The 25,109-nt window shown below is 40.6% G+C and overlaps 1 protein-coding gene across 4 annotated transcripts in view; it reads left to right on the forward strand.

The window, feature by feature from the left end:
• The window catches only part of LOC105492995 (myelin protein zero like 1), a 72,001-nt gene extending 46,892 nt beyond the window's left edge, over window positions 1-25,109 (forward strand). For 3 of the 4 annotated variants that reach the window (XM_011760403.3, XM_011760401.3, XM_071075146.1), the window contains 5 exons: window positions 2,189-2,355; window positions 8,026-8,239; window positions 9,619-9,751; window positions 12,430-12,532; window positions 22,067-25,109. In XM_011760403.3, coding sequence (XP_011758705.1) covers window positions 2,189-2,355; window positions 8,026-8,239; window positions 9,619-9,751; window positions 12,430-12,532; window positions 22,067-22,168 — 719 coding nt within the window. In that variant the 3' untranslated portion in view covers window positions 22,169-25,109. Of the gene's footprint in view, window positions 1-2,188; window positions 2,356-8,025; window positions 8,240-9,618; window positions 9,752-9,869; window positions 11,100-12,429; window positions 12,533-22,066 lie in introns of those variants that run through there. The other variant, XM_024796359.2, reaches the window with a different exon arrangement.

The raw sequence follows: 25,109 nt of genomic DNA on the forward strand, positions 1-25,109 counted from the left end.
TCTGTAATCCCAGCTACTCAGGAGACTGAGACAGGAGAATTGCTTGAACCCAGGAGGCGGAGGTTGTGCCACTGCACGCCAGCCTGGGTCACAAGATTGAGACTCGGGAAAAGAAAAAAAAAGAAAGAAAGAAAGAGAAAATCCTTAAGAAACCTTATTTATAGACTTTAGAGACTGTGGCTTTCCAGTACTCATCACCATGGAGAAAACTAGTCAAAATCACACAGAGTGAATAAGGGTTGCAAGCCAGTGCTGCTTCCTGGAATAAGCTGGTCCACTAGTCTAGTCTTGTGCTTTGTCCTTCATTTTGAACCCAAGTGCCCTGGGGCTACTTTTCTGCCTACCCACAATAGCAAGGAACTCTTTTGTTTGCATCTCCTCTGAAAGAAATGCTTGTTTTGAGGTTTGGACCACAAATAATAATCTGTTGTTCCCTGTAATAATAATCCACCCTCTTTAGCAGAAAAAAAAATCTGCTTGATGCAGTATGGCTATCAGTTTATTTAAAAGAATAGCCAAAAGTGCCCATTGTGTCCTGAGAATAAACATTTGCAAGATGGTTGGGAGTAATGGGGGAGTACTCTTGTTCTCCTTGGCTGAGAGTCAGTTAAGTCTTCAAGGAGAAAAAATTCTGAAAATGACCATCAGTCCTGCCTGACAATACTCTTCCTTATTCTGCCCATCTGTTACATTCTAAGAATAATTGCAACACTGCAGATATTTATTCCAAACTATTTCTTTAAAAAATATCGAAGATGGATATTTTTAAGTTACCAATTTTAGGCCAAATAAGTTTTTTCTTTTTCTGACTTTCATTTTGTCTGTGAAAGCATTGCTTTTAGAGCAGCATGTTCAAGTTAGCAATCTTTAACAATTTGGCAAATACTTTTAGCAACAGTCCTTAACAATTCCTGCAGTTGCCTGTGATTGCAGATCTTGAAAAAAGAGCCATTTTTATATTCCAAGTGGTAGACACATTTTAATTACTATTTCCTGGGCTTAGGCTAACTGACAAAACTTGATGGGTAAAATGAAAATGTGATATACGGTGTAATCAGCTGTTTACTTACCTAGCACAGTGAAATCTTATGGTATGTATGGTTTCACTAACAAAACCAAAATAAGCATTTTTCTTCCTTAAGTTCTTTATAAGAAAAGGATCAGTTAAATAATAAATGTGGCTTTAAAATCAAGTTATATCTTAGGATAGTTTTAATTGCATTATACATGGATGATGAGAAGAGTTCAGTGTGATAATTGCGTAACAGATGCGCATCAGAACTACTTAAAGAAGTAAAAATACGCCCATCACGTCATTAAAAATAGACCATCAGGGAAGCCACCAAGAAGTCCTTCAGAAGGTGGATGAATAAACTGTGGTACGTCCATACAATTTGTATATTATTCAGCAATAAAAAGAAATGAGATATTATGCCACACAAAGACATGGAAGAAAGTTAAATGCATATTACTAACTGAAAGAAGCCAACCTTAAAAGGCTACATGCTGCATGGTTTTAACTAGATAACATTCTAGAAAAGGCAAACCTATAGAGACAGTATAAGGTCAGTGTTTGCCAGGGATGTGCGGGAAAGGAGGGCAGGAATAAATAGGTGTAGCACAGGAGACGCTTAGGGAGTGAAACTATTCTATATGATACTGTAATGGTGGAGATGTCACTACACACCTTTGTCAAAATCCATAGGATCTACAACACTAACTCAAATCCTAATGTAAACTATGGACTTTGGTTAACGATGATATAACCATATTGGCTCATCAATTAAAACAAATGTATAGCACTAATGCCAGATGTTAATAATAGGAGAAACAGGATGGCCATGGGGGAGTGAGGGAATATGAGAATTCTACCTTCCATTCAATGTTTCTGTAAACCTAAAACTGCTCTTTTAAAAAGTCTATTAGTTAAATAAATATTCAATATAGCCAAACTAATAAGCATATCTTAACTAAAAAGCAATACAAACCTAAACTATCAGCAATTATTCTGTTTATGGTACTATTCTGATTGAACTTAGCTATAGAATATTCTGCCAGAAATATGTAATGGCAATGAATTACTATATATATCTAGTAACTTTGCTGTATCTTTTCTTGTCTGGCAAAAATATGCAGTGGTATTCATGCTAAGTCCTACTTTTAACTACCCTTATTCCTCTCTCTTCAGTGACAGCTGGAGTATCAGCCTTGGAAGTATATACACCAAAAGAAATCTTCGTGGCAAATGGTACACAAGGGAAGCTGACCTGCAAGTTCAAGTCTACTGATGAGACTGGCGGGTTGACCTCAGTCACGTGGAGCTTCCAGCCAGAGGGGGCTGATACTACCGTGTCGGTAAGAATGCTTGACTACTCTTGGCTACTCCTACCTCACAGGTTTCTTTACTGCTGTATAATTAGTGATCCATTTTTCTGATGGTTCATTTCTAAAATGAGTGTATTTATTATCTATTATAGACTTCAAGGCCCTTCTCTTGCTTCAGGATAAAATAAGTTCAGCATGTCTTAAATGCAGCTGGTTTCCTTGTCTTTGCTCAGTTCCTCTCCACCATCAAATCCCATTCTGAAATTGATCTTAATTGACTCTAATCAGGATTTATCCTGCATCTTTTCATCTTTCATTGCCCCATTTTTATTGATATTTATTTTACATATTACCAGATTTTATATATATGTGTGTGTATGTACCTTCTGATTTGATTATTTTTTTTAATTTAGCATATAGTCCATCTGATTTAGCAATATTGATTGGGAGCTTACTATGTAGTGGGTTACGTAGGGCCTTCAAAAATGTCTAAAACAATCCTTGCTGTCACCCAGAGATGATTAGAAGGAAGGCTGATATATACTTGACTTTGAAGTAAGATGAAGGATGTAACAGAAATACAGCACCAGAGGGTTGAAAAAAAGGTTAGTTAGTAACTAGTGGAGTGCTGGTTATGCAGTGGGTGTTTATTAAACATGAACTGACTATCCTGGTTCTGGTCTGTAAAATGGAGATGATAAAACCTCCCACACAAGGGTGTTAGGAGGATAAAGTAAGATTATACAAGACAAGTGCTCAGGAAAGTGTCTAGCTCTTGAGTTACTAATATACACAATTTGTTGTTACTGTTGCTCTCCCAGCATGTTGAATGCCCTTCACATATTGGCACATATTTTAGTACTGTTGCACTTTTCAGGTTGTTAGTACTTAGCAAGGACAGTCTGTCATCTATCTTTAAGAATACCCAGCTAGGCACGGTGGCTCACGCCTGTAATCCCAGCACTTTGGGCGGCCGAGACGGGCAGATCACGAGGTCAGGAGATCAAGACCATCTTGGCTAACACGGTGAAACCCCATCTCTACTAAAAATACAAAAATTAGCCGGGCGCGGTTGCAGGTGCCTGTAGTCCCAGCTACTCGGGAGGCTGAATGGCATGAACCCGGGAGGCGGAGCTTGCAGTGAGTGGAGATCGCGCCACTGCACTCCAGCCTGGGTGACAGAGCGAGACTCCGTCTCAAAAAAAAAAAAAGAATACCCAATTCTTCTGAATGGTGAGTTACATTTGTTGATCACCACCTAGATGTTGGGCCCGTCATATGCCTATGCCATTTACTCTTCACAGCTCTATGTGGAAGACAGGGTGGGGAGGATGGGAGACACTGACTCAAGATTATTCACCAGTGGCCACACCACACAGGTTAGAATTGTTGAAAGTTCAATACGGTATGATTTCCCTTATATATTATTTCTCTCTCAGGTAGAAAACTCTGCTAATAATATTTACTGCCTCATAGGTTTTAGGGATTACCTAAGGCAGTGCTTCTCAGTATTTTTTAAAATTTATTTTTAAAAGGAGCCTTTTGACGTTTTTTCTTAATCTCTGCCCCCTTCCATGAAATTTTAATATGGTAGATATCCTCTGTATCTGTTTTATATATAAAAGAGTAAGATTTTCTCAAAGCTTCCCACCCAAGAGCAAGTGTTTGCTCCCTTGGGGGAGAATCTGCCCTATGGAGAATGCATAGTCTAGAGGTCTTTATAAGAGAGGCCTTCCCTTACAGTAACCATAATGGTAAGCACAGAGATCCATACAGATATCGTGGGAAGACATACAAAGGCATTCTCTGCTTCACATAAATATGGCATCAGCATAGAACATACACTAATGTTCCCATAGAGGCAAGATTAAACACATAAGTTTACTCAAGAGAATCCAAAGAACTATTTAAACATTTAAAGATTTCCCACTGAAGTCTTTTGCAAGAGTTGGTGTGAGGGCCATTATTTAAGTCCACAGAAAATGAAGCAGTCATCAGGAAGACACCAGAGGTAATAACTTTCTTTTAAAGAGCAGTTCCATTTCTGCTGGAAACAGTCTGGTCAGGTGGGTCCATGAAGGTTTACATAACTCAGGCTTACTATTCAGAACATGCTGTAATTCTGATTAATATTTTTAGCTAATCAATTTATACTTACACACGAGTCTGATTGCAGTTAATCCGAGCATGTTCAGTTATTGACATAGGATCCTTTAATTCCAAAATGTCGGGACACATTTAATAAGATGAGTGGGTTGCTTTTTTGTTTTTGTAGGTTTTACAGGAAAAGTATATTCAAACCCAGTATATTCAAAAGCCATACTGTAGATGGCTTTTTTGTCCCATGGCCTCAGGATCCACATATCTGAAACTGAACTCATTTTTTCTCCCTTCTGTTTCCCTTCTTTGCCTTTTTTTTTTTTTTTTTTTTTTTTGGTGGGGGGAGGGGGGGCGTGTAATTATGTTCATCTAGAGATGAGTTTTGTGATCAATTTTTGTTTTGTTTTGTGTTTTCTGCCCTTTCCTTCCCTGTCCCTTACCACTTCCCTTCTGTCCCCAAGAAATAAGAACCTTTGCTGGTTCTTCCTACTTTGTTTCTAGCATCTAGCTTTTTGTCAGCCTTCCTGTGTCTCTGCTGTCTATTGAGCAGTGTTAACTGTGTGCGTGGTCTCGTGCAGTAACCCCTTGTTATTCTTCTGCTTCTGTGTTTTCATCTTTCAATCCAACCCTTATATGCCAGCAGGTGCGTAGTCTTATAACAGTTCTTTCACCTTTCCACTGCAAGTTGTCAGAAACTTAGATACCCATTGCTGACAACATTTGTCTAGAATTAAAAGCTCATTACAGTTTGGCCCAGCCTACCACTTTAGCCACGCTTCTGTTCTCTTACGGCATCACTTCCAGTTTAGTAAAAATGCTTTGTGCTTTGTTTTCCTACTTCTGAACACTTGTCATTTAAGTTGTACCCCATTTTTACCTTCTGTCTCCTCCATAATGCCTCTTTTTTTAAAAAAACCTTTTAGCCCTTAAAACTCACTACCCTTATCTGGGCCATTCCTGTAATACAGATCCCTTAATATGACAATTTTCCTCTTCTTCATCCTGAATATGGGTGTTTTAAGAGGACATGCCTATCTTACATCTTTAGTATACCTCATAGCTTTAGCACCATGGCTTGTACTTTAAAAATATTGATTGATAATGATTCTAGTCTTTTCTGTGAATTTTTCACTGTTTTATTTCCATCTCTCAAAGGTTTGACCAAGGCATTATTCCTCAGTTTGGTTCAGCAAACTATGTAGTTCCGGCTGTGTGCAAAGTGCTAAGGAGTACAGAGATAAATACAACTTATCCCCTGCCTTCAATGGCCCCCAGTCAATGAGGGAGCCTGACTGAGGGAGCTGTCTTAGACCCAGTGCTGGGAAACAGCATCATGTAGCTCATCCCCGCTGGTTCACAAATGTAAGGCAGGGAATATGTGGAGATGTTGTGGGAAGGGAACGCAGAGAGCTGATGATGTAAGGATTCGTTTGCAAAGCTGAGAGTTTATGGTTCATTTTTCTGGTGAAGAAGAGAGAGTGAAGGACTTTGAACAGATAAGACATGATCTCACCCAAGAGGCATTAAACATTGAAAATAGCATAAGCTTTGAAATCAAAGCTGAGTTTGAACTCCATCTCTAAAACTTGTAACTTTGGGAAAGTAACCAAGGTTTCCTGAGCCTCACATTCCCTGTTGATGAAATATCAGGTAGGTGAGTCTCCCCTTGCAGGGTGGTTGTGAGGGTTGGGGAGTTGTTGGGAGACAGTTTTCCGTGGGTCTTTCACGTTTTTGCACACCTTGCTAGCAAAGGCACTGGCTGCCTTTGTTCTGGACTTTGTTTGTGCAGTAACTAGCCTTGGAAAGCAGAGATGATATTTCCCTCTGGAGCAGAGGACAGGTTTGTTTATTCTTGAGTATAGTGAAGGTAGTGTCTCCATTCAGGGCTAAAGTCAGACATGTCTTCTGCCCCTTGTAAGAGATTTGTGTTCCCTGAGCTTGGGGTTACTCCGCTGTGATATAATGCCCCTGCCTGCACAACATCCATGTGAGCCCCTCCATGTCATGGCTGTGGGACTTGGGGGGCAAGGGGAACAAACACATGCTTTCTGCTCATAAGGTTCTTTGTTTCTGAGTCTTCTTCATGGGAGTGAAGATTTCACAGGAGTCTGTGTCTTCTGTCAGCCATGTATGAACATGTGGCCAACTAACTTTGTTAGCTTGTAAGTAGGATAAAATCCCAGACCCTTCAGCGTTCTTAACAGGCATTTAGATCATATGAAATGCAGGGTAAATATTTGATAAATGTTATAATAATAACCATTATTCTTTATCAGTGATCATTTAGGCATTGTGGAAGATGATGAGTTAGACATACCAGTTAAGAGGCCCAAGATAATGAAAGCATAAAAACAGACATTGTCATTGGGAACTGAATAGAGAGAAGGGAGAACTGAGAGAAACTAATGAGACAAATTGACAATACTGGGGGATTAACTGGATGGGAAGAAAGAGAATCAAGGATTACTTCAAGATTTATGGTTTGGGAAAGAAACGGTAGCCATCAGTGAAGATGGGATACGTGAAGATGGGAAGATAAAGTTTGTAAGAGAAGGTGACAAGCTTGGGGGAGAGGGGCAGTCAGGTGGTAAAGTGAGTAGGCAGTTGGGCGAGGAGTCTAGAGCTTACGGGACGCTATTGATGAGAGGTCTGGGAGTTAAGAAAATCCAGATGATCATTAAATCATGGGAATGGATGAGTCTGCACTGGTGTGTTCAGCATGCTCAAACAGTTCTGAAAATGTTCTGTTTGCATTGCTAATAGAGCTGGTTTCTATCCCCAGCTCCACCATCACCCGGGCCATGAACCAGACATCAGGCCTCCAGCATAGCTGCTTGGATTAGAGCCAAGTGTGAGGATAGATCCCCTCCCACTGGGCCTTAACCCTGCTTCCAGGTGCTGAATTTGACAAGGTTACTTTGAGAAGACAGTTCCTTTGCTGAAAGCAGGACTGAGGAGAGAGTGAGGAGTGGAAAGAGAAAGGGGTCAAAGGCTGAACTTTCAAAAGAGTATCTTGTGTTATCTGGACTTTGTTCCTTTCACACACCCATGACTTCTCCATGGGAAACCAGAAGGAAGAGGGAGAAACTCAGATTAGCTGATCTGAGATATTTAGGATTCTTTTCCTTTGTGCCTTTGTGTATCTTAGTGGTAAGCTAAGTGAACATTAAGCTTTCTGAAGCCTTAGGGATCACTGGGCTCAATTATGGTGTTATTGGAAGAACATTGACTTTGAAGACTCAGATGGGTCTAAATTTTACTCTGGGTCCCCAGTTACTATCATTGGGACCTTGGGAAAATGGCTTAAGTCTCCATTTTGTCTTTTATAAAATTATGGGTGGTAATAATTATATCAGTGAAATACTGAGAGGATTCGAGATGACGTGTGAGTCTGATTCTTTCATTGAAACCTGGCAGAGTTGAGTCCCATGATCTCTAAACTTCTATCTGGCTTAGATTCCATAACTTGTGATTTGTAGTATGATGTTGCATTTCTTTCAGTATGAAGTCTTTAAAAGAACCTTTCATAGCATGCACATTACAGAGTTTAGGAATTCTGCCTTTGAGAATAGTTCATGTGTTCCTTTTTTCTAATTGCAGTTTTTCCACTACTCCCAAGGGCAAGTGTACCCTGGGAATTATCCACCATTTAAAGACAGAATCAGCTGGGCTGGAGACCTTGACAAGAAAGATGCATCAATCAACATAGAAAATATGCAGTTTATACACAATGGCACCTATATTTGTGATGTCAAAAACCCTCCTGACATCGTTGTCCAGCCTGGACACATTAGGCTCTATGTCGTAGAAAAAGGTACTTCCTTGAGTATTTTCGCAGTACTAATGCAGTCTCCTTTATCTCATGTTTGGATGGAGAACCAGAGTTGCATTTCATGGTGGGTTTGGAGGGAGGATTTTTGCCCTACAGTTGTGCTCCCTGTTGCCGTGATCTTGTGGCTCTACCAAACACACTTGGAATTGGGGAACTGTTGCTCATTCTGACCCAGAGTGGCTGGTTCTCCATTTTTATTCCTGCCGTCTGGAGCCTATTAGTCTAATTTCAGGAATATTAATTTTTCAGTGTTAATCAGAAGAAAGACCAAATTCATTATGTTTGGATGTGATGGACAGTGGGAAAGAAGGAGATTCATACAGGTGTTTTTTTTTTTTTTTTTTTTTTTTTTTTGTTGAGACAGAGTCTCCCTGTGTCGCCCAGACTGGAGTGCAGTGGCCGGATCTCAGCTCACTGCAAGCTCCGCCTCCCGGGTTCATGCCATTCTCCTGCCTCAGCCTCCCGAGTAGCTGGGACTACAGGCATCCGCCACCTCGCCCGGCTAGTTTTTGTATTTTTTAGTAGAGACGGGGTTTCACCGTGTTAGCCAGGATGGTCTCGATCTCCTGACCTTGTGATCCGCCCGTCTCGGCCTCCCAAAGTGCTGGGATTACAGGCTTGAGCCACCGCGCCCGGCCGATTCATACAGTTTTATACTCTCTAGGAGAAAGTTTTCAACAACAGCACAGTTATTTCTCCCTTTTGATTTTGAGAACAAACAGGAAATGCAGGTTCTGGTGTCTCATTTTTGAGACAAAGTCTGCTTTGTCAGAGAGTAGATCCAGGTAAATTCATACCTCCAGTTTTTCGTTAGAGCACTGAGAGGGATTGTAGGTGTAGAAATGCTTAGTTCCATAGTTCATTCTTTCTCATCTAATATTCACATGTCATGAATTACATAGTAATAGGATAGACAGTGGGATCTCATAGTTTGTATAATAAAAGAGGGTACAGTAACTGCTAAATGAAAATACTTGCTTGTTAATTTAATAAAATTCCATGTTTTCTCTCTGTAGCAATGTACCTTAAAACTATTTTGTTCTTGGTTGGGCGCGGTGGCTCAAGCCTGTAATCCCAGCACTTTGGGAGGCCGAGACGGGTGGATCACGAGGTCAGGAGATCGAGACCATCCTGGCTAACACAGTGAAACCCCGTCTCTACTAAAAAATACAAAAAACTAGCCGGGCGAGGTGGCGGGCGCCTGGGGAGGCTGAGGCAGGAGAATGGCGTGAACCCGGGAGGCGGAGCTTGCAGTGAGCTGAGATCCGGCCACTGCACTCCAGCCTGGGCGACAGAGCGAGACTCCGTCTCAAAAAAACAAAACAAAACAAAAACCAAACTATTTTGTTCTTTTTCTCTAGAGAATTTGCCTGTGTTTCCAGTTTGGGTAGTGGTGGGCATAGTTACTGCTGTGGTCCTAGGTCTCACTCTGCTCATCAGCATGATTCTGGCTGTCCTCTATAGAAGGAAAAACTCTAAACGGGATTACACTGGGTAAGAAACACTGTTTTTTAGGGCAGGGGTGGAGGGAGGGAATCAGGGTTTATAAAAACTTATGTATTTAATGAAAAAAGGATTTTGAAGAATTAACTACTGTTTTCTTTCATGTCAGAATCAGGCAGTCTCCTTTGGAGGTGTTCTAACATGGGCAAGCAGAAATCAGTGGGCCTGCTATGAAATGTGGAATGATTCTAATCTTTGTTCCAGTTTCCTTCTTAGGTTTGGTGAGATGAGTTGCTCAGCAGTTTGTGCTCTGTGTTTCAATATATGCACTATGCAATTAGTATTCTTAGTCTTAAGTCACTTACCCAATTTAAGAGTTTAATTTCAATTTCTTGGTAATAAACTCACAAGGTGGTTCTTTCCAGTTGGGAAATATAAAACCCTAATTAAGAAGAAGTTGTGAGCTGGAAGTAGTGGCATGCGCCTGTAGTCCCAGCTACTTAGGCTGAGGCGGGAGGATTGCTTGAGCCCCAGTGTTTGAGTCTAGCCTAGGCAACAGAGCAAGACCCTGTCTCTTTTAAAAAAAAAAAAAAGAAGAAGAAGAAGAAGAAATGGTTTTAATAAACTACCTCCCCCAGTCCAATGTGATGATGGTGCAGGGATTTTCCTTTTTGTAGTTCCCCTACCCTACTCCAAGCTTAAGTATCTTTATTGCTTTGATCATTCTTAGCTAGAATCACCCACAATGGGATAATGAGTTGATAACAAAATATATCAGCAATAAAGAAAAATAGACTTTTTGTTTATGGCTTCTCAAATGGAACACGTTTAAGCATAGGGTGCGTGTCTAATTAAAGAACCTTCTCTTTTCCCCACCCCAGCTGGAAAGCTAACCCATATAAGCTATGTAGAACTCATGTGGTAAGACTGGGAGCAGAGGCTGGATTCAAGTTGATGTAGCATGAGCAGTGTTGCAGGTGCACAGATCTAACTTTAACCATCCTGAAGGGACTCTGATGTGAAAGGATTGCATGTCCTGAACTCTTGCTGGTGGATGGTGGGAACCTCTATCTATGGGCTCTGCTGATCTAGAGTTTTTAGGAGTGCTGTGTTTTAACAAGTTTGAGTGTTCAAATTCAGATATTACTTGCTTGGAATGCTTCTATTCTGACTGTATCTGCCCCCCTTGCATGGTGAGTGTTTTATGATTAAATATAGCTGGACTATTGATTTTCAACATGAGACTAATCCAGGGTGGTGACATGCCAGTCTTTGTAGTTCTTGCTTTGGGGTTAATGAGGGGCAGGAACAAGTTCCTTAGACTCCTGCATGGCATCGTGAATGCTGCTGTTCTTCTTACTTTGGTTTTTTTCCTCCTCCCCTACCTTTTCTACCTTGGTGTGCTGGGATCAGATCCTGCTTATCTTCCACTTCTTAAGAAAAGCTGACATAGAAGACACATTGGGACAATAACAGGGCTGGGTCTCCTCTTCCACTCCCACTAGACACATGGTAACTAATCACATTGCCCGTTGCTGTTAATATTCCTGTGTACGTATTCAGCCCCTCTCCCTTGTTAATGACTAACCAGCTAGCTCTGAGCTAACCCAACAGCTATGATGATTTGTCCACGAGTATGTCACACGTTTGTATTGGAAACATGTTGAGCAAACCATCTGGATGAAACTGGGTTGTCAAGTTACATAGAGTTTTTATGCACATCTGAATATTTGTGCTCTTCGTGTAAAATGCCATTGCGTGTGTGTGTGTGTGTGTGCATTAGTTTTCTTTTTTCATACATGTATTGTGTTATCAGTAAGTAAGATCCTGACTGATTATGTCTTAGAATAATTAAACAATTTTGGTTCAGAGCATGTAGCCTCCCATTTCAGAGAAGGAACAGTTTGCAGAATGCATGGTATGCTTTGGTCTTAGTAATGATGCTTTAAATGTGATTCTCCCTAAACTCCTAAGTTTTAAAAAGTATACATCATAAGGCTTTAAGCTGTACTTATGACACATCGCATTGGAAAATCCCTACGCTGTACCCCAGCTGGCTTACTTCCTGGCATTCACTTTCCCTGATTCATTTATGAGACAGTGCTTGTTGTTAAAGACTCCTGTCCCCGTGAAAAGGTTCAGCCTGTGTGACGTGGTATTCCCTAGTTTCTCATTCATGACTTCCTGGGTTTTTGGGGGGATTTGATTGTGGTATTGGTAGGGAATAAAACTATGGAGAGAACAAGATAAGCCAAGACTTGCCTGGATATATATCTGTAATTTAAAACATACATTCAGAAGGGGTTTGCCTTTGATTGTAACAAAAGTGAATTGCCATTAAACTATTAAAAGGTACCATAGAGCTTGTTCCCTTAAACCTTTATCCCAAAGGAGGGTTGATGGCAGGGGGAAAAGACAAACAGCAAAAGGAAAAATGTGTACTGTAACCAGAATCTCAATATGATTTTTGTAAACTGGGTTGAAGAGGTTGTACCACCACATTTGTTTCTGTGCCTCCCCCAGTGATGAGTTCATTGACTTAGAAGAATGAGTGAGTGTCAGGAATAGAAAATAGTTTTAAAATATGTGATCATTTTGATACCCATTGTTACGTTGTCTTTTGTTTTTATGTATCTGTTGCTTCATCTTGCCGTCACTTGCATTTCTATATTTTTGTTTCTATTTATTATTATTTTTTACACTTGTTCTTCAAATTGCCAATTCTTCAGCTGCAGTACATCAGAGAGTTTGTCACCAGTTAAGCAGGCTCCTCGGAAGTCCCCCTCCGACACTGAGGGTCTTGTAAAGAGTCTGCCTTCTGGATCTCACCAGGTAATGGGTGATTGCGATTCTGCTCACTGCACTGTTCCCTACAGCTTGGTGCTCTGTCACTTCCCTGGGTGTGGAAAAGAATACTGAGCTATGAGAGACAGAAACAGACAGACAGACAGAGACAGAAAGAGAAAGGGTGGGAGTGAGGAATTAAAGGGCTGGCTTAGGAATACCACAGGAAAGTATGTGGTGAAAAATCTGCTTGAGCAAAGATTTCCATGAAACCACCAATAACATAAATTGTTTATTAACAATGTGGCTTCCTTGCCCCAAGCAGAATTAGGAAATGGCTTGTCAGTAAAAGATTCTTCTTTAATTGCCCAAGGAAATGAATCTAGTGAACGAGATTCTTTCTGTATTGAGGTACTCTGTAAGATAAGAAATTAGCAGGGAAAAGTTGGTTTTCTTAGTATTGATAATAAAACAAAAATTATTTTCTACAGATTCTTTAGAAAAAATGGAAAGTAAGCATTTATCTGAATAATTAATAGGCTTGATGAACAAGGAATGGTTTTGGTTTCTACTTGTGGAAAGTACAGAAGAGAAACAGGTTTTATTTGGAAGTTGGCATATAATCTAGCTTTGTGTGTTTTGGCTATCGTATTTTAATTATAATTGTGGCTTGGCAAAAATTCCATAGCTTTGTTCATTTAGTTTGATTCTTCTGGGGTAGAATGCATGCTAAAGAATTTGGCCAGTTATAGCTTTGTCCTAAAAAGGTGTTAGCTGGTGGGAATGGATTTTAGAGGAAATAAAGAGAGTAACAGTGTTGTGGGGAAAGTGCCCATAGTCTTACTCCATAGTTGTTATATGTGGTGAGGAAACTACGGCATTGTGATGTTAAATTACTAAAAGCACACACCTAGTTGGTGACAGAACTGGGGCTAGAACCCAGGTGTCCAGACATTATGTTCTCTACCACAGCATCAAGCTCATTACTTGTTCCTATTCAGTCTATCTGTCTGTCTTTCTCTCAGATTACATAATATGCATCAGATACCTCAGTCTACTAATTTGGGTTGTGAACAGGAATAGGGTTGTGAATGAAGACATGAAAGTTACACATAGGCATAGCATCTAAAAAAGCCTTGTAACATTTTTCTTCCGCCCTTGAAGCACTATGGAAGTTGCTTTTTTGCTGAAAACAAGCTAGAAAAAAGAAAAAGAAACTATGGTTTTCAAGACAGTGGAACACAGATTATGCAGCACTGTGATCCCCGAGAGAAGGGAAACAGACAATGTGAGCTGTGTTATTGCCCCAGTGTACCGCCTTGAAGCAGTTCCCACACTGCAGTGTAGGTGGGGAAAATGGAAACCGAGCCCAGCTGTCTCACTGAATTGAGAAGGCAGAAATCAGAATTTGGGGAGGTCAAGGAGGCTAGGATTTATGAGGCTGAGTACCAAAGAAGGAACCATAGAGAGAACGTGCTAGGATGAGCACGAGCACTTCAGAGATCTGGAGCAGGGTCCCCTTGAGTCTTTGTCTGATTACAGAGTTGTATACACAGAGGAGAAGACTCTCTGAAACTAGGGGAAGAAGTACCTGAAATGCAATGGGTTGCACAATGCCTGGGGCTCACACAGGTCTGGGACTAGTTTGTGTTCCTAAGAGCCAGAGTAGACAGACTTAAAATACACAGGATATTGGTTGGGGTTCTCAAAATGGTCATGCCTAAATGGGCTAAATTAGCACCAGAATACAGGATGCTATGGACCCACCATAACAAAGCTTAAAAGGAAGACTTTGAAGAATCAAACGAATCCAAAAGTAATTTAGTTGCATTTTACAACAAAGTCCAACACTCTATGCCACAACAAAATTCAGCACCCAGCAATGTAAAATTTATAATATCTGGCACCAATCAAAAACTACCAGGAATGGCCGGGCACGGTGGCTTACGCCTGTAATCCCAGCACTTTGGGAGGCCAAGGCAGGCGGATCACGAGGTCAGGAGTTAGAGACCAGCCTAACCAACATGGTGAAACCCCATCTCTACTAAAAATACAAAAATTAGCCAGGCGTAGTGGTGTGCACCTGTAATTCCAGCTACTCAGGAGGCTGAGGCAGGAGAATCACTTGAACCTGGGAGGCGGAGGTTGCAGTGAGCTGAGATCACGCCACTGCACTCCAGCCTGGGCAACAGAGTGAGATTCCATCTCAGAAAAAAAAAAAAAAAAAAAAAAAAAAAACAAAAACTACCAGGCATAAAAAGAAACCAAAAAATAAAACACATAAGCCAGATATAGTGGTGTGTACCTGTAGTCCCAGCAACTTGAGAGGCTAAAGTAGGATTGCTTGAGCCCAAGAGTGAAAGACCAGCCTGGGCAATATAGTGAGACCCTATCTCAGATAAACAGATGGATGAGCAGAATTCTTACTCTTTTTAAGTACACATGAAAATTAACCAAATATAGACCATATTCTGGGCCATAAAACAATTCTCATTAAATTTAAAAGGGTTGGAATCATATAGAGTATGTTCTCTGGCCACAATGGAATTAAACAGAAAACAATAGAAAGATACCTGGAAAGTCTTAAATATTTCAAAATTGAATAACCCATGAGTAAAACAAGAAGTTACAAGAAAAGTTAGAAAATATTTTGAACTGAGTGAAAATAACAACATATCAAAATTTGTGAGATATAGCTAAAGAAGTACTTTGAAGATTTGTAGCATTAACTGTTTATATTAGAAAAAATGAAGCTCTAAAACTGATGATCTAGGCTTCTGTCTGAAGAAACTAGAAAAAGAAGAGCAAATTAAACCCAACATAAACAGATAGAAATAATTAAGAGAAGAGCTGTGGAAAAATTGGCTGACATTCTCATTGTTTCCCTGTAGGTAATCCGTCTCTTCTCTCTGGCTGCTTTTCAGATCTTCTTTATGCCTTTGGTGTTCTGCATTTTATATACTATTTAATTATAAATTATTCCTTGTTGCATCTGCTTGTAATTTCATTGGACCTCCTGAGTCTTAAGGTTGATATCTTTAATAAATTATAAAAAATTTCCAGTCACAATCTCTTTGAATTTCTCCTTTCTGCATTTTATCTATTTATCTTTTTATGGAACTCTGATTATATGTGTATTGTACTGCCTCTATGCTCTAAGTCTCTTAGCCTCTCTTGCATATCTTTCATCGTATTGTCTTTCTGCCATTTTCTGCATAATTTCTTCATCTGCCCTCATTCACTAATTGTTTAGCTGTGACTAGTCTACTGTTTAGCCCCTTTTTAAAGTTTTTAAACTTCAATTTCATATTATAGGTTTATTTTCTAGAAAATTTATTTGGTTCTTTTTTAAATATACCTGACTAATTTTGATAGTTCCTTATAACTTCATTATATTTTCAACTATCTTATTTATTTAAGCATATTAAATATTCTTATTTTATACCTCAAAACTGATAATTTCAGTGTCTGTAGTCTTTATTGATCTGACTACGGTTTTTGTTTCTGTATTTCTTGCTAATGGTGGCTATTTTCTCATCTCATGGGGGTTTTATAATTTGAAGACTATACTTATGTTCTTGGCAGTTTGTACAAATTGATTGAGTCTTCATTTAAAATACATTTACTCATGAGAAGATTTGTATTTCTTCAGCCTGTGCCTGTGAGAAAAAAAATGCACAGGAGGTAAAAAAATTCTGAGACCTTGCATGGTAGACCGTATAATGGCCCCACAAAGAGGTTCACATTCTAATCTTTGGATTCTTTAGGATATGTTACCTTACATATCAAAAAGGACTTGGCAGATGTGATTAAATTGCCTTGAGATGGGGAGATTTTCCTGGGTTATCTGGGTAGCTCCATGGTAACCATAAAGGTCGTTAGAAGAGGGAGGCAGAAAGGTGTGCATCAGAGAAAGACTGGAAGATGCTGTACTGCTGACTTTAAAGATGAAGAACTCATAACCAAGGAATACAGGCAGCTTCCAGAAGCTGGAAAAAGCAAGGAGACGGATCCTCTCCTGGAGCCTGTGGAAGGCATGCAGTCCTTGATCTTAACACAGTGAAACACATTTCAGACTCTGACCTGTAAAACTGTGAGATAATTAATACGTTTTTAACACCTTTAAAATTATCTTTACTCTCCTCCTTCAAACTTGATTGCTAATCAGGTTGGGTAGGATTCCAGGTTGTAAATCATTTTCCTTCAGCATTTTGAGGCATTGCTGATTGTTCTGGCTTCCAGCATTGTGGCTTAGAAGCTGATGCCATTCTGATTCACTCCTAGGGCAGAGGAAGGTGGGGTCTACCTGAGCAAAGGGAGAGTAAAGATCAGAACCAAATTAGGGGTCTTCCAGCAAAGTGGAGTGGGAGGCCGGGTTGGGAAGGTGTTGTGTTAGATAGGCACTACCTAGAGTGTTAAGGCATTGGGGAAAAGATAAGAAAATTTTTTTTCTTTGTGAAGCTTAATTTTGAATGAGATTGGTATAAAGTAATTTTTGTATATGTATTTGATGAATAGTTGGTTTTCCAGATCCTTTTCTGGATATCGTTGATGCTTTGTATGCAGAAGGTAGGTTTTTGGGTTATGTTGTTAAACAGTGATTGAATGGAATATTTATGTATTTGTCAACTATAGTGCATAGCATAGATAGGGTAATGTTTCAAGAAGTAGTTTTGTGCATTTTTCCTTTAGTCCTCACAACAGTCCTCCAGGGTAAGTTCTTTTGTTGTCCCTATTTTACATATGAAGAAACTGAGGCTTAGTTAGGCAAGTCATTTGCTCAAGGTCAGTAGTTAGTGGCTGAGCCAGATCTGTCTGGTTCTAAGGCACGTGTATATTTTATCCTGTCCAATTTTTTTCACCTCCACTTTGATCATCAGTATTTGTCTCATTTATCTCAAAGAAAGTCAGAATACATAGCTGTGTTTCATATTTATATTTTACTTAAAAAACAGTGAAATAAATACTAAAAAAAGGTGTTCTGTCAATAGTCAATGAGCATATGGTAAAAGCAGATGTTCTCTCTTAGTGATTCATGCTAGGATGTTGGGAATGATTCTCTAACACCTGAAGGACTAGAATCAAATTAAATGGGGCTACAAGCTACAGAGACTATGAAAGGTGTACTACAGGACGCAGCATAATGACTCCTGAGCAGTTAATTTGTATCTAGAAGCAGGTCTCTTTGCTCTTCTAGAATCCTTTCTTCCTGGACATTCTCCTCCAACCTTCACCAGTATGGTTTTTTATTGGAATAAATAATTAGTTTTGGTACAAGGAAACTTCAGAGGTAATTTTATCTCTAGTTGTAACTAAAATAATAGGCCTATATTAAGCAATGTGTTTCTTGAAACATTTTCAGTAGCTCAGGCCTATTCATGTAGAAAGTAGTTGAAAACATATTCCGAGTAGTTTTTCACTTTATTGTTGTAATTCTTTGTGTAAAAGCAAAAATAAATAAATGAGGTGGAGGGTGGGGAGGGTGAGTACCAAGAGGTAGAGTGAAAACAGCTAGGTTAATGTAGGTTTTGTTGTTGTTTTCCTTCTTTATTCTTGCATACCCAAAAGTGAACGTCTTAGCAATGGTGGGTTCATTTCAAAGTTGATCGTGGTTCAGAGGATCCTCTTGAATTCCTCAGCAGCCTAATTTGCCCTCAAAATCGAGGTGCTGAGGCATGTTCCATAGAGACTCAGGGCTCCTTCCACCTCTAAAGGGCACTCAGAATCAGACTTCATGGAGGTGTTCTAGATCGAGCGTGATCTGTCAGCAGACCCGAATCTCAACCTACATCCGCAATTTCTCTGCATCCTTTATTCCATCCATCCCTTCATCTAGCACCTACGTTCTGTCAAGTTCTAGGAAGTTAAGCAAATTCCTGACTTAAGACCTTATTATATTCTAAGGGGGAAGAGGAATGAGGATAACAGGCAGTGGTAAACAGTTTGAAGAATACCAAGTCCATCAGCAGGAAGGGATTTCTTCAATGTTTTCCCATTTACTTTCAACAGATAGTTGTATTCTTTTGACATGAAAGACAGTACTGTCTTACATGAAAGACCTCATTGATATTTTAACGTTTACAGACTAAGAGATAATTCTGTGTTCTTTTTCCTCTTTACTTTCTCTGTTCTCATTCTTTTCTACTCACATAGCGTATCGATTATCTACTGCCACATAACAAACTCCTGAAAATATAGTGGCCTAAAACAGCCACCATTTATTTGACTTCCCATTCTATGGATTGGTTGAGCAGATTCTGGTCTGGGTGAGTTCAGCTGATCTCTGCTGGCTCGCTTGTGCATCTGCAGTTGGCTAGAAGCTTGAATGGTAGCTGGACAGTCTACAGTGGTCTCACTTAAATCTAACTATTGTCAGGCTGTTGACCAGGCAGAGAGAGGACAGCTTGGCCATGTGTCTCTCATCAGCCATCAGGCTAACTTGGGCATCTTCACATGGTCATAGTGGCTATGTGGATCCTAAGATCAGTAAGAGAGTGGAAGCGGCAAAGTCTGTTGAGGTCTGGGTATGGAAACTGCACAGCGTTACTTCTGCCTCATTCATTCTGTTAGTCGGAGCTGGTCACAAGATCAGCCCAGATTCAGTAAGGGTAGAGAAACAGATTTCTACTCTTGATGGAAGGACCTACAGCATTATGTTGCAAAGAGTAAGATGCAGTGAAGGAAAGAGTTTGTAGCCATTTGTGCAGTCAGTCACACATTGTAAACCCCTTCTCCCATGAACATACCCTAAAACTCTCGGTGAGTTTTTAGGAATTATGATATGGGGTTTTATTATCTAAAAATGTATATAATTTAATGTTGGGAGGTCTGTCCTATTCTTTGAAATAGCTGTTACCAGGGAACAGTTAGTTTTCATTCTGTTCCTAGTAGAAAACAGTCTTTTTTTTTTTTTTTTTTTTGAGACGGTGTCTCGTTCTGTCACCCAGGCTGGAGTGCAGTGGTGTGATCTCAGCTCACTGCAAGCTCCGCCTCCGGGTTCACGCGATTCTCCTGCCTCAGCCTCCCAAGTAGCTGGAACTACAGGCGCCCGCCACCACGCCTGGCTAATTTTTTTGTATTTTTAGTAGAGACGAGGTTTCACCATATTAGCCAGGATGGTCGCCATCTCCTGACCTCATGACCCGCCTGCCTCGGCCTCCCAAAGTGCAGGGATTACAGGCGTGAGTCACCGCACCCGGCCGAAAACAGTCTTTTTAACTTCCTTTTGTTTGTTGGTGGGGTTAGCATTTAACTTGCAGCTTTCTGAGATGAATATAGAGGGTCTGTATGATTATTAACCATGTGATCTGTTAATATTACCCATGACAGCCATTGTAGACTAAAGATAAACACACAGAGTTTGTTTATTTGATCAGTTAATTTACTTGATCAGTTACCTTAGTGCATTTTAAAATGTATTTGTGTAACAAGACGTTCATAATAATAACTAACATGTATTAAGTGCTATCTGTGAGACACTGCCTAAGTTATAGGTATCATCTTATTTAATTTTCATAACAACAAAAAACAAAAATGTAGATATTATTAGTAATACCATTTTAGAGATGAAGAAACTTGTGCTTAGAAATTTACAAATATGCCCAGGACCACATGACCAGTGCTCTTCTCTAAGGTTCAACAAAGACGATATCGTAATTCAGACTGCAGATCTGCCAACATTCAAATGGATCTAGTCCTCGAGTGTTATTTTCTAACTCCGTTTTTAGATGCACCATTGTATAGCCCTTACAACTGGGCCTGTCCCTTCTGTAGGCGTTGGAGTACCTGAACTCCACAGAACCCCAGGTTACACACTAAGGACACAGGTTGTTAGGGCTCCTGGATGAGGGCAAGTGTGTTTATTTTAAACCATGTGCTTTTGGCTACTGAGCTTATTATTTCAAAAGTGAAAGCTTAAGCACATTATTAGACTTCTCAAGGAGAGTTCCCCTAGATTGGGAGAAAAGTTGACACTGGGTAATATTAAATTTTTCTTTTAAAACCAGGGCTATTTTGTTGTTGTTTACGATTTTAAGAGTCTGAACGGAAAGAGTCATGAAGTGCAGCCACCTATCTGACCTCTTCCCCCAACAGTTAGGGAATTCGCTCTGCCCCCAGGCCATCCAGACTTCCCTTGCTCTCCTGGATGGGACCCTGACAATTCCCTGGAATTGTAACCTCTTCCTTACTGCTGAGGCTAAGAAGAGGATCTTTTCTACTTTACTCCATTTAGGGGTTTTCTTTCTATCTGTGTAGATTGTGGTTTTTTGTTTTTTCTTTTTAATTTTATTTTAAAACAGGAAGAACAGTTATTTAATATTAGAAATCAAGGAAGCAATATTTGTATTGGTCACGATAGGCTCAGACTAAAAGAATTATGCTGTAAGTAGTTGTATTGAAGAATATTTGAAATGCTTTTAAACTATTTGCTTAAAACTATACCTATTTGTATAATGTGACCAGATTAAATTGATTGTATCTTTGGGTGGCACCAAATATGTTGGTTTCTTGCATGGATTGATCATTCTGAAGCTCATGATTTCTGTGGGTCTCAGGTGGGTGGAAGTTCCCATCTTAGTCCTTAAGACTCTTACCCCAATGGAAAGAGGTGAGGATTTCTGTAATAGCTATTAAGATAAGAGATATTAGGCCGGGCGCGGTGGCTCAAGCCTGTAATCCCAGCACTTTGGGAGGCCGAGACGGGCGGATCATGAGGTCAGGAGATCGAGACCATCCTGGCTAACACGGTGAAACCCCGTCTCAACTAAAAAATACAAAAAACTAGCCGGGCGAGGTGGCGGGCGCCTGTAGTCCCAGCTACTCAGGAGGCTGAGGCAGGAGAATGGCGTAAACCCAGGAGGCGGAGCTTGCAGTGAGCTGAGATCCGGCCACTGCACTCCAGCCTGGGTGACAGAGCGAGACTCCGTCTCAAAAAAAAAAAAAAAAAAGATAAGAGATATTCCTAAGAAGGAATATTATATTATTACGGAAATTTTCAAACATCAAAAAGGTTTGAGGCCGGGCACTGTGGCTTGCGCCTGTAATCTTAGCACTTTGGGAGGCTGAGGTGGGCAGATCACAAGGTCAGGAGATGGAGACCATCCTGGGTAACACAGTGAAACCCTGTCTGTACTAAAAATACAAAAAATTAGCCGGGCGTGGTGGCAGGCGCCTGTAGTCCCAGCTACTCGGGAGGCTGAGGCAGGAGAATGGCGTGATCCTAGGAGGTGGAGCTTGCAGTGAGCCGAGATCACACCACTGCACTCCAGCCTGGGCGACAGAGCGAGACTCCACCTCAAAAATAAATAAATAAATAAAAATAAAATATAATAAAAAGGTTTGAAAGAATAATGTAACAAAGCCCCATGTACCTGCTTTAACTATTGTCAACGTATGTCCAATCTTGTTTCAAAGTCAGTCCTGGACATATCATCCATAAGAAGTCTTCCTGAAGACATTCAAAAGAGGGAAGTCTTTGCTTTGGAACCCTGATGTGATCACTTTAATCATTGCTTCTATGCCTGTAGCTGAAGGAACCGCCAGCTTTTTCAAACCTCTAATCCTTCTGCATCCCTTTTCCAGGGCCCAGTCATATATGCACAGTTAGACCACTCCGGCGGACATCACAGTGACAAGATTAACAAGTCAGAGTCTGTGGTGTATGCGGATATCCGAAAAAATTAAGAGAAGACCTAGAACATATCCTCAGCAAGAAACAAAACCAAACTGGACTCTTGTGCAGAAAATGTAGCCCATTGCACATGCAGCCTTGGAGACCCAGGCAAGGACAAGCCCATGTGTACTCACGGAGGGAGAGAAAGATGTGTACAAAGGATACGTATAAATATTCTATTTAATCTTCCTCATGTGAGGAGCCAGTGTTGCATGATGAAAAGATGATATGATTCTACATATGTACCCATTGTCTTGCTGTTTTCGTACTTTCTTTTCAGGTCATTTACAATTGGGAGATTTCAGAAACATTCCTTTCACCATCATTTAGAAATGGTTTGCCTTAATGGAGACAATAGCAGATCCTGTAGTATTTGCAGTAGACATGGCCTTTTAATCTAAGGGCTTAATCAGTCTTAGCATTTATTGTAGTTGGAGGATGGGGATGCTATGATGGAAGCATACCCAGGAGCCTTTAACACAGTACCAGTACCATTTATTTGTCTGCAGCTTTTAAAAAACATCCATTGGCTATGCCACTTGAAAACAATTTGAGAAGTTTTTTTGATGTTTTTCTCACTAAAATATGGGGCAATTTTTAGCCTTACATGTTGTGTAGACTTACTTTAAGTTGCACCCTTGAAATGTGTCCTTTCAATTTCTGGATTCATAATGCAAGATTAGCAAAGGATAAATGCCGAAGGTCACTTCATTCTGGATACTGTTGGATCAATACTGATTAAGTAGAAAAATCCAAGCTTTGCTTGAGAACTTTTGTAAAATGGAGAGCAAAAGGTATCGGTTTTATTCTTTGCTGATGTCCTTTCTGCTTGAAATAACAGTTACCATACAGCTAAAGGAGAGGAGTTTCTTTCCTTCTATGTAGGCAGAAATGGGATCATTATGTTGCCACTCGGCCACTCTCCAATATCCTAGAGCTTGCTCTCTAGAGAATCACATTCTTTTGCTTTTTTTCTTTCTCTTTTTCTTTTCTTTTCTTTTTTTTTTTTTTTTTTTTTTTGAGGTAGAGTCTCACTATGTTGCCCAGACTAGCCTTGAACTCTTGGGCTCAAGTGATTCTCCCTCCTCAGCCTCCCGAGTAGCTGGAACGAACTATAGTTGCACCACTGCAGCTGGCAAGAGTCACCTTCTTTATAAAGCGCCAGTCATGCTGCCAGCAGGAAGCAGCATCAGTCATGGCTTTGTAACAGCTTCATGGTGCCTCAAAGCCTGTTGAGGTCAATGAGAGCCTAGATTAGATAATTTGGCTGTCCTTTCCTAAAACTTGTTTTCTCCCATTCACTACTCCCCACCCCACTTAAAATCTATGAGTTTTTACTTTTTACTGGGAATGGAAAGCATGGTGAAGATCATTAAACACTTATGTTGTCATTTCTCCCATTTTCTGGATTTCTTTTTTAATTTTCCCCCTTTTAAAATTGTCCTAAAGCCCACAGTTACGGGAAGAATACGGTCTAGATGGTCTGCAGAACGTGTTTGGGGTGAGTGGGAGTGAGGGGCAATGTTACTTTTCTCCCCTCTAGTTTGGAGTCCACTATGAACTGCTGCTTTTTCTTCTCATCTTGTCATCTTCTGGGGATGTTTGAAGGCTGAGTTCTAAGAGAATTCGTAAAGGGAATAAAACAGGATTGAGATTTCGAGGTGTGCACAAGGTGATAAGATAAAGGGCATATGAGCTTCAAAACTAACTGTCCCACACATGAAGCCTTTTGTTTTTTGAGGAGCTATTTTTGTTATTCTTGTAACGCTCCACCTTACATGCCACATCCGTGTGAGTCAACAGGGATCAGGTTTGGTCACCACATACATCTGAAGCTGGCCAGCGTCTGCTCTTTGTTCTGTGTGGAATGGAGAAAAATATGCTTGCCCTGCTGCCTTCCATGTTCATAAGCCCAGCCCGAGAGAGTGACACACAGTGACATAGTGCTGGCCCTGAGACATTTCCCCAAAGTGCTCAACTCTGCCTTGCATCCTAAAACTTTTTGGGCATCTATTTTGAAAACTATGGGAGACTTTGGAAGGCGTCTTATGTGTGTTTGGAGGGGAAGGGTGTTAGATTGTCACCATCCTTCAAGCTGAGACTCGTGGTGAGCCTTTGCCACCGTGAAAACCACATAGCGGACCAAGGCTGTGCTTTGAGGTACAGAGGACACACATTGTAGACAGGCCTGTGTCATGTTTCCTTACAGTCGTTTTTTTACAGAGAAAAGGGGCATTGTTTTTTCACTTCTTTCTCAACAGTTCCTGTGAATAAACGAAACATTTCGGTGCTCCCTAAGAGCAAGAGCCCTCACTTCTTCTTGCAGTGCCGGCACCATGTGTTGGTGAAGCTGGTGCTCTGGGGGCCGCTCACTCAAATGACACCTGGAGGCCGTTTCCTCCCTGATCATCCCCTTCCCCAGCCTGACTTTTTGGCCTCCTGCCCAACCAGACACCTCAAACTCTTGTCAGCGCCCTGGCATTCTGGCAGAGAATCCTCACCAGTTCTCACCAACCTTCTCCCCAGGCAAGAGAAGCTGCCAGCTTGGCACTCTGCCAGGATGGGTTTCCCTGGAGGAAGCTGCTCACACTGAGATGAGCCTCTCAGGGCAGGACCTCTTCCCAAGCCCCGCACACCCAGCCCTTTTGGCTCCCCTTTTTCCCCATGCCTCAGCACTCCTTGCCTGGCTGCAGATAACGAACTGGGGTTGCCTAAAGGGCAGATCTGCCCTCTCCGTGTCTTCGTCCTGGCAAAAAGAGTCCTCTTAAAATTATGCGCTAATTCTGTACGGGAGCATGCAAAAGACATTACTTAGAGATTGAAATTTCAAACTATCTGTAGTTTTTCAATGGAAATGTATCAGCTAGGGAAAAACCATCAAGCTCATTATTATTTTTTGATTTTCAGTTGTATTTTTGTGAATATTTTAATACATCTTTTTCAATTTCTGGA

Source organism: Macaca nemestrina, chromosome 1 (genome assembly GCF_043159975.1).
Source record: "Macaca nemestrina isolate mMacNem1 chromosome 1, mMacNem.hap1, whole genome shotgun sequence".
NCBI lineage: Eukaryota > Metazoa > Chordata > Mammalia > Primates > Cercopithecidae > Macaca > Macaca nemestrina.